The 9,981-nt window shown below is 44.4% G+C and overlaps 1 protein-coding gene across 1 annotated transcript; it reads left to right on the forward strand.

Moving 5' to 3' along the window:
* The first annotated feature begins 319 nt into the window (after positions 1 to 319).
* GPX1 (glutathione peroxidase 1) lies at positions 320 to 3,156 on the forward strand. Its single transcript, XM_027837190.1, has 2 exons — positions 320 to 644; positions 2,531 to 3,156. The coding sequence occupies exons 1-2, from the start codon at positions 420 to 422 to the stop codon at positions 2,888 to 2,890; spliced, it is 585 nt and encodes a 194-aa protein (XP_027692991.1). The 5' UTR covers positions 320 to 419; the 3' UTR covers positions 2,891 to 3,156.
* The last annotated feature ends 6,825 nt before the right edge of the window (positions 3,157 to 9,981 follow it).

A 9,981-nucleotide genomic window follows, 5' to 3' on the forward strand; every position in this document is an offset into this window, starting at 1 on the left:
TGGTGGTGGTGGTGGTGGTGGTGGAGGAGTTGACCCAGATGATTGCTACTGTTCCTTCCAATTCTAATAGTTTAACGAGTGAGTCCAGGATGAAGTCTCTCTTTTTCCTCTTCCCTACTTCTGGGAGGCTGGAGCTGGAGTTCCAAGGAGAACCACAAAGGTCAACCTAGTAGCACGGATGGAAAGGGCAAATCCGGGGGCCCTTCCCCCACCTGTTGCCTGGAGATTTGATGGACTACCCCTCCCCCCTGAGGCTGGGGCTGGGGCTGGGCCGCCGGCTTCCGCCGTACGTCATAGCTCTCCTGCCGCTTCTTTAAACGGCGCGGCTGCGGAGGCTTCAGTAGACCGCTGTTTCCAGAGGTTCGGCCTTCGCATCTCTCCGGCTCGGAACCCGTGGCTGCCTCCCGACCGGCGCCAGCATGTCCGTCCCGCGCACCGTGCACGAGTTCTCAGCTCGCCTGCTGGGCAGCGGGGAGCTAATGAGCCTGGCTTCTCTGCGGGACAAGGTCCTGCTCATCGAGAATGTGGCGTCTCTTTGAGGCACTACGGTCCGCGACTACACGCAGATGAACGAGCTGCAGCAGCGCCACAGGGCTCGCGGACTCGTGGTGCTCGGCTTTCCCTGCAATCAGTTTGGCCATCAGGTGAGCAGGGCACCCTAGCGGGGGGCGCGGGGTGGCCCCTCGAGTCAGTTCGGCCGTAGCCCTTTCTTGCCCAGAGAGGCCCAGGGAGGGGAAGGAAGTTGCTAGCAGCCCACACAATAGTAAGTGGCCGGCCCCCTGGGGCCCGATGCTTCCTCGTGCAATCGCTGTGTGCTTCCCCCCAGCACCCCCAACAAGTCTCAACCTCCGGGAGCCTTTAGTTAACTCGCCTGTAAAATGGAGATGGAGATACCTGTTGTAATGTGTACTTTACACCTTGCAAAGATCAAATGAATAACAAATCTGTGTAAAGCCTCTATAAACCTGAAAGGCGATATAAACATAGTATGTAGTTCGTGTGCCCCAGCGAACTCCTCTGTCCTGGGAAAGGGGAATTTGAGATGGACGCAGAGGTCACCAAAAACAAAACAAAACAAAAAAAAAAACCCTTCGAACTGCCTTCCTGTGCCCCCTCTTTCTGGATAGCTTCCATGCTCAGGCTCTTATAACAACTTGAAGGTTGACAAAGTATTTTCCTCACAACTCCTCCTCAGAGATAGGTAGTGTAAATATCATCCCCATTTTACAGATGGGAAAACTGAAGCCCCCAAAGATTAAGTGATTTGCCCAAGGTCACCTGCCAGCCTTCTTAGACTGAGCTCCACACACAAATCTAATTTGTTTCTCTCCTCACCCCCCATCCCCATCATTGATGGGAGAACCAGAACGCAGCAGACATAACAGTATTAATGCATGTTGCTCGATTTCATCATTCTCTAAATTTCACCAAAGCTGGCAGGAAATACTGGCAGCTGTAGGGAGGGCCGAAAGCTTTCCACTCCCACGGTAGGATAAAGGGAGGTGCCTTCCACAGAGGTATTTGGGTGTATTCACCTCAACCAGTATCCTACTGAGTCCAGTGCTTGGGGCAATGCAAGGTTAGATAAGAGCTAGCCTCTCCCTCATAGGAGAGCCTGGCACCAACTTAAAATGTAGATAACTATGACACAGTAATACTGGAGTCTGTTAAACGGTCACAAAACAAAGTGTTGCCTGAGGTCTGAGGGAGAAGGTACTTATTCATTGGAAGGGATCTGGAAGTCTTCTAGGTAGTGATGCTAAAGGATGAGTGGGATGAGGCCAATCTTTTGAAGGTGGGAGGGACCCTGGTAGGCCTAGGCCTGGGCCTTCTATTGTAAATCCAGTTCAGCAAACAGTTATTTAGCATTTCCGGTATGCAAAGCCTTGTACTCTTTTGGGTGAATATGTGAAAAATAGATATAACCCAGACCCTATTCTCAAGAAATTTACAATGTAGGGGAAAAGAGTTGGGAAAGATGATGAACAAGGACATTTTTAACTAGGAGAATACAGGACCAATGATTGCAGTTGGAAGAGAGACTGGGGGTGGGGGGGCAGTTATGGAGAAGTTCCTACCCCTGTTGAGGCCTTGAATGAACCTCAACAGATGGAAATTTGGGGGTGGGGTAGGGAGTGGTCAGAGTCGAAGCTCAGAATGGGGAGAATGAAGATGCCAGACTTGTTTGTCTAGAATAAAGAGTATATGAAGGGAAATTAACAGGCAAACCACTTACCTTCCTGAGACTCTGTTTTCTGAAAATGTCCTCTGGGGACTTTCTTTGAGCTGTGAGCTAGGAATAAGGATGTCTTAGCCTTTTTTCTTAGTGGAGGCAGGGGTCCTAACTTGGATTTTGCAATATCGGGCTTCTGCCAGGAAAGGATCATTATGACTCATCCGGGGGAAAAAAAAAAAAAAATCCTACATTGTTCTGCCTTACAAAGGCTTTCCCCCAAATGGAGGCCCAGAGTACCCTGGGCTAATTTTTTAACCTCCCTCCATAATATAACTCTGGTGTCTGATTTGCCAGGAGAATGGCAACAATGAGGAGATCCTGAATTCCTTGAAATTCGTCCGACCAGGCAAAGAGTTTGAGCCCAACTTCCTGCTGTTTGAGAAGTGTGAGGTGAATGGGGAGAAAGCTCACCCTCTCTTTGCCTTCCTGCGGGAGGCACTGCCAGTCCCGAGTGATGATGCCATCTCTCTAATGACCGACCCAAAGTACATCATCTGGTCTCCAGTATGCAGGAATGACATCTCCTGGAACTTTGAGAAGTTCCTGGTGGGTCCGGATGGCGTGCCTGTAAAGAGATACAGCAGGCGATTTGAAACCATCAGTATTGAAAAGGATATCGAGGAGCTCCTGGCTAAGGTGCCCAAAAAGGCATAATAAGGCCCTGTGTCAGAGAAGATGCAGCTGTTGCTCAGAGGATTCCCAGCTTTCTCCTCTGAAGTGGACTGTCTGGAGTTTGGCAGGAGGGTGCTAATGGTCCATGTGAGTTTTATCTATGATAGTGTTCTTTTTAAACCTTTTTGGAGAAAGAACACTTGATGCTACTTGTAAAATCTCCATGAGACTCTAGTGGCCTGCCTCGCCATTTCTCTGGATAGCTCAAGTGCCTGTCCATTCTAATAAAGTTCTAGAAAGAAAACTGAGTATGTCTTTCACTTATCAGATTTGACCTTTGACTTCCCTTCCTTTCCTGAACCCTTTTCATGTTGTCTCTTTGCTGAGATGAGAGACCGAAGCCTTAAAAGATCATCTAGACCACCCCCCTCCATCTTATAGGTGGAAGAGAATTTATTTGCCCAAGGCCATTTGGCTAGTAAGTGGCCAAACCACATTCCAACTCACATCTGTTGGTCCCACTATATCACCATCACTGCCACATTGCCCCTCTTTTCAGTAAGTGGAATTGGCCTCTCTTCGGCCTCCTTCCATTCAGATCACAGACTCCGTTTTGTTCAGCCAGTCATGGCCTTTAATAAAAACCAAGAATTCTTGTCCTGCCACGTCATGTACAATTAAATACCATACTTCTCTGCCACTTCCATGCTGAGTCTGACAGACTCTCTGTAGAGCACATGATCAAACAGTCCGCCAGTCTGGAATATTCTGTTCCCCATCTATAGACCAAGGCAAGGGCCTCAGGGAGCCCGGGTTGGGGGTGGTGGTGGAATGAAATAAGTGTAATTCTACCTTTTTCTTTTCATGATATTCCCCCAAACAACTCTGATCCCTGCCACCTATTTTTGCATTCAGAAAAGGTCAACTCCCTGGCAGAGGGTGTAGGCAAGTGATAATCCAATCTTTCTAACTGGCTACTGCTAAGTATAGCAGTAAATTCCTGTTAGCCTTAGATAACCTTTTTAGAGAGCCAAAAGATTGCTTTCTACTGTGTAGAATACATTTTTAGTGCTGCCTTTTCCTTCTTAACCACTGGCCCAGAGAGAACTTGCTTTGGAAACGTTCAACCAGCAAGCCCATTTATCACCTGCCATACATAGTGAGGCACAGACAACAAATTTCTGTTCCTGCTCTCTAGTCAGGGAGATATAACAAGTATGCAAGCATAATGACTCACAATTTAAGATTTACGGAGTGCTTTTGTTGTAACACCCCCCCACCCCACCTTGGAGGCTGGAGTCCTAAAGCAAAACTACCAATTAAGTACTTGTGTGTCTGGAAATGTGCCTGGCCCTGCAGATGTTCACACAGTAGTATGTTTGTCCTCTGTGGGCCTAGAACCTTCCAAGCAAATCTGCAAAGAAACTCATGAGTTCTAAGATAGAGCATTTTTCTTCCCCCATCCTTTAAAATTGATGCTGTATCTTTTGTGTGGTAAACTTCTATCTATAAAAACTTGCTGTAACTGAGCTCAGTCCAGTTGTTCTTTGCTTTCCACCTTGGAGCTGGCAAGCTCAAGGAATTTGTTAAGGATTTTATCGTGGAATAAGGACCCCTCCAATGTAGAGACAAAGAAGACAGCCCAAAGGCCTCTCTGGCCACACAGTCGTTTGGTTGATTTTTACTTAGACCAGAGGTGTCAAATTCAAATAGAAAAGAGGCTACAGCACCCGCCCTGGAGTCAGGACGACCTGACACTTTACTAGCTGTGTGACCCTGGGCAAGTCACTTTACTCCAATTGCCTCACCAAAAAAAAAAAAGAAAAGAAAAGAGTCTACTGAGGGCAGCTAGGTGGTTCAGTGGATAGAGGACCAGCCCTGAAATCAGGAGGACCCGAGTTCAAATTTGGCCTCAGACACATAACACTTAGCTGTGTGACTCTGGGCAAGTCACTTAACCCCAATTGCCTCACAAAAAAAGAGAAAAAAGAAAAGAGGTTACTAAACAGTATCTGCAGCTGTACTTTATGACACCTCTGTCCTGGACCTTAACCTGCCCTATACTTCTCCCTAAGATTCCTGAAGTGAGTATTCTGACCAACAAGCATTTGTTGAAATGCCTACTGTGTGCCAAGCACTGGGTTAGGAGCTGGGCTGATAAAGAAAAAATATGACAGAGTCTCTGCCCACAAGGAGCTTCTCTTCAGTAGCAGATACACAGATGAGTAAATACAAACTAAACACTGAATAATATTTGGGTGTAGGAAAAAGCAATAATACCTCTCCATTGAATCATACAATATCACAGCTGGGGGAGATCTTAGACTTTAGAACTAATCTAGTTCAACTTTCTCATTTTACAGAGCAAGAAAATAAAACCCCAAAAGGGGAGGTAAACTGGCCAAGGGGCCCAGTGAATTAATGGAACGAGAGCTGAGATGAGCACCTGGCTCCCTGAAGTCTCTTTCCGCTACACGGAGTTGCCTGCAGCGTTCCTGCTCTCTCTTTTGTTCTCATTTCCTCTTTATTCCTGCCATGTGACATTCCATCTCCTGAACCCAGGCACCAGCAGTCCCCCATGCCTGAAATGGTCTTCCTCCTCCCCACTGCCTCATAGACCCTGGGCTGCCTTTGAAACCTAGGGCAAACAGGGAGCATTTTTTTAGTCCCTCTAGCTACTGGTGCCTTACATACAGTTGCTTTCTATCTACAAAGTACGTGTCATGCATATGCCAATTTATGTACATGTTGTCTTCCCCATTAAAACATGGGCAGGGATTGTTTTTGCTTTTTCTTTGTATCCTCAGGCTTAGCACAATGCCTGGCATATAGTAAACACTTTCTAAGTGATTGCTTAATTGACCCCAAGCAAGTCAGGTGATCTGCATGGTGTTTCCGGTCTTTCGTCTCAGTTTTGACATCCATTGAATCTATTAAAAAGTTGGCTCTTCTACTAGAATACCCTTCATCCTCATATTCCTGCCCCTTTAAAGCTCTTCTCTATTCCCACCTCCTGGGAGCCTCTGAATAATATCTGCTTGGTTACTCTTTTTATCCAAGAATCTCATAACCCTCTCCCTCCCCCACAAGATTCTTTGCCCTATGTCTGCTCTCCTATCCACCCTCATTAATTTGAGTCATTTCAGATCAACAATTAAAAGGAAAAGGTACCTCCTGGAGCTGGCCTGAGCTTTCCTGAATCTGTGCCAAGACTGTATTCCTAAGCTTTCTCCCTCTTCCCCCAGCACTTATTCCCTCTGGCCCCAGGGCTTTCAGTTGAATAATAAATAACATAAATTGACATCTAATAATTAATCCTCAAGTATATTTTAAAAGAAGCCTCCTCCCCTTTTACAGGGGTCATTTCTTTGACTTTCTAAGTCTAACCACAAGCCTTGGGCATTTAAGGATGGGCAAGATGGGGGAGGCTGGGGATTTGGCATCTGGGGACTTAAGTTGAAATTCCAGCTGTGCCACTTACATGCTTTGTGATCTCGGGGAAGTCACAGAACTTCCCTGTTTCGTCCTTTTCTCAGTTTCAGCCTTTCTAAAATGAAGGAGTTGAACCGAATCCCTTCCAGCTCTGAATCTGTAATTTATGAAACAGCCTCCCTTGATTTACCCTACCCTACCTTTCAGAATTGTAAGGGGAAGCCAAAAAGGCTCAATCCAATTCAATTCAATGCGCATTTATTAAATCATCTATGTGCTAAATATTTACAGGTCCAAAGACAAAAATGACAATCACTAATTTCAAGGAGTTTACATACTTCTTTTGGAGTGAGGGTGGGTGGGAGGGGAATGTATACAGATCATAGGATCTTATATTTACAGCTTGAAGGGACATTGGTCATCTGTCAAGTCCACTGACCTTATTTTATAGATGAGGAACCTATGAATCCTCAGGTTAAGCGACATGTCCAAACAAGGCTCTCCAATGCCAACTCCAGCACTCCTTCCCCAATTGTACCATGCTGCTGATGGGGTATGGGCCCTGGAAACCCCTTCCCCTCTGAACTTCCCCTGGACTTTCACAGCACTCCAGGGCCCTGGTGTTTGCCTGGGGCAAACTGGCCCTTCCCAGTTAATCCTTTTAACTGCCCTTTCCTTGTGGTTCTCATTGTCTGCACCTGGCCCCACCCTAGACCACCACTCCTTAATCAACTCCCAGTCACCCCCACTCCTTAACCACTGTATATAAGTGTCCATCTTGCCCCCATCAAATGCTCAGACTTTTTAAGAGTCTAGCCTGGTTATATTGGCATCACAAATGCTCAGAATCTTAAAATCTGGCCTACCTCAACCAGTGTTTTAATAAAACCTTGTCTGACTCAAAGAAGGCTTGGGTTGAATTCTTTCAAGGCAGGACCCATGCTTTTTGCCCTTGAATTTTGGGGTTTCCAGCACCCCTAAACCGCAACACTGATACACACACTCACAAAGCACAAAGTCATTTCTGGGGATGAGATGTGCTAACAACTGAGAGAGTTTGTTTCAGGAAAGGCATCAGAGCAGTCTTACAGACACAATACTGCAATTTTGAGGCCTGAGAGGGGAGGACTGCTACTCAGCTGTTAAGTGACCTTAACAGCTAGGGTCCTCTATACTGTTTTGCCATTTACCCTCCACGATGGTGTCGGTGACTCCATCTTTGGATAGTCAGCCTGTCTTTGTGGGGACCCGATAGAGTCTTCAGACAGGATTTGAAAGCTACCATTTTAGAAATTCTTTCAGCTGGAATAGAATTTGGAATTCAAAACTTTTTTTTAAAATGTTAAAAATTGTTTTTACATGTAATGAGGGAAAATAAAATATTATTAAAAAAAAAAAACAACAAGCTTGGCCCAAGAAAGACATATAGGAGGACATGTCCCCCAGCTCCTTTGGAGAGATGGGTATGGAATATGGTATATATTGACAGATTTTTTTTTCAACTTATTGATTGATTTTGCTTTTTCCCCCCTCTTTATCTTTTCTAAAAAATTCTTTGTTGTATGGAATGTCTCTCTGGGGGAATAAAGGAGCAGGATATAAGGGGAAATTTAGGCTATGTAAAAACAAAAGATATCAACAAGATTTATTTCAAAAGAAAAGAAATTCTTTCAGCCGGGTTGCTTTTTTTTGAGAAGTTAAAGCTGACAGTCATACCAGGCTGCCCACCTCTTTCACAACTTCTCCGAAAACAGATGACTTCCTTCTTTCAACTACTTCAGTTGTCACAAAGTGGAATGCAGAGTCATCTCCATATTTTAGATACAGGAGCCCTGTTTTTTAGGTAACTTTCCTAAGCAGATTGTATCTAGGAACATATATCAAGGATATGTTGTATTTCTTAGATAATGAAATTTTAGATTTGAAGGATCTTTTTTGGTCATCTACTCCGACCTATCTAATGCTTTAAATGTTTTATTGAAGCCTTTTGTTTTTTATACCCAAGACATCTCTTACTATGTCTCCTCTCCCTTCACACCTCCCACCCCTTCCCTTATTACAAAATGGACCAGTGACATCATCTGCAGCATTTGTCATACATCATCCTTCCATCTATCTATCAAGAAGAAGGAAGCCATTTTCATCATAGGTCCCCTGGAACCAACATTGGTCATTGCCTTTAATCTAAGTTCAGCTGCTTTTTAATGTTGTTTTTCATTTACATTTTTAGTCATTCTCTTGTTCTATTTCTGCTTCCTTTGCATCAGTTCGTATACACATCTTCCCATGTTTCTCTGAATTCCTCATGTTTATTGAGATGGTCATAAAATGACTTAGATTTAGAGCAGGAATTTTAGAGATCTAACCCTCTCATTTTATAGAGGAGGTGACTGAGGTGCCCAGAAATTCAATGACTTGCCTAAGAGTTCATAGGTAGTAAGTGGCAGATTTAGGATTTGAACTCAAGTATTCTGACTCCAAATCCAGGATACTTTCCACTAATATTCTAAGACTTTATTATGCCACAATTTGTTCAGCCAATTCCCCAATCAATGGATGTTTATTTTCCAGTATTTTTGCTATCAGAAAAGTTCTGCTATGAATTTTTTGCTATATATAGGATCCTTCAGTGTTAAACTTCCTTGGGGAACATACCTAGTAGTTTGAACACTGACTCAGAGGTTATGAACAATTTGTTAATTTTTCTTGCATAATTCTAAATTGTTTTCTAGTATACTAATGCCCTCATTTTACAGATGAGGAAATTTGTGTCCATAGAGGAGAGAATTTGCTCAGGATCATGTGAGTTGTAAGTAAGCAGCAAAGGCAGGCTCTGAAACCAGGCCCTCTAATTGTAGATTTGGTGGTCTTTCCAGGGTACCATAAGTGTCTAAAGCTGACCCTGTTAGATGGATGAACAGCTCTGGGAAGGCTCATGTTTGTTCTATCCAAGCAAATGCCTCCTACCCAGGGAAATGGGGTACTTGCTGAGGGCCCTTTGAATAACCCAAACTCTAAACTTTCAGCAGTGACCAGAGAGGGATGAAGGATGTGATCCCAAGGATGCCTCGCTCCTCCAAAGAGGGTTTGGTCTATTTGAAGGCAAAGTGTCATCTCCTGTAGCTCTACTCAATGCTTGCGGACAAGCTTGGTATCTGGGAAAACCTGATAGATGTCATTTATGAATATTTTATCTTTTTTTTTTTTCTTATTTTGGAGGCAATGGGAGTTGAGTGACTTGCCCAGGGTCACCCAGCTAGCTAGTAAGTGTCTGAAGCCAGATTTGAACTCAGGTCCTCCTGACTCCGGGGCTGGTGCTCTATCTACCACACCACCTAGCTGTAACTGCCCTCTATTTTATATTAAGAACATGCAGGATCCCTCTCCCCTGATGATAACCTCTCAGAAGTCCAGAATTTGGGTCTGAAGGGACAAAACCAGAGGTCTTTAAATTTAGCACCTATCTAAAAAGGAATGCCTTCTTCCATAATAGCCCTGATGAATGGTCATCAAGCCTCACTTTGAAGACTTCTAGTGATGGGGTAACTCACAAAGCCCATTCCATTTTTAGATAGTGGTCATTGTAAAAGAATTTGTCATCACTTGTACTGAAATCAGCCTCCCTGCTACTATGCATTGCTTTTAATTTTGCCCTTGTGCCAAATACAAGAAGTCCAATCCCTCTTCCCTGTGACAATTTT

This window comes from Vombatus ursinus, unplaced genomic scaffold (genome assembly GCF_900497805.2).
Source record: "Vombatus ursinus unplaced genomic scaffold, bare-nosed wombat genome assembly UNPS02014820.1, whole genome shotgun sequence".
Taxonomy (NCBI): domain Eukaryota; kingdom Metazoa; phylum Chordata; class Mammalia; order Diprotodontia; family Vombatidae; genus Vombatus; species Vombatus ursinus.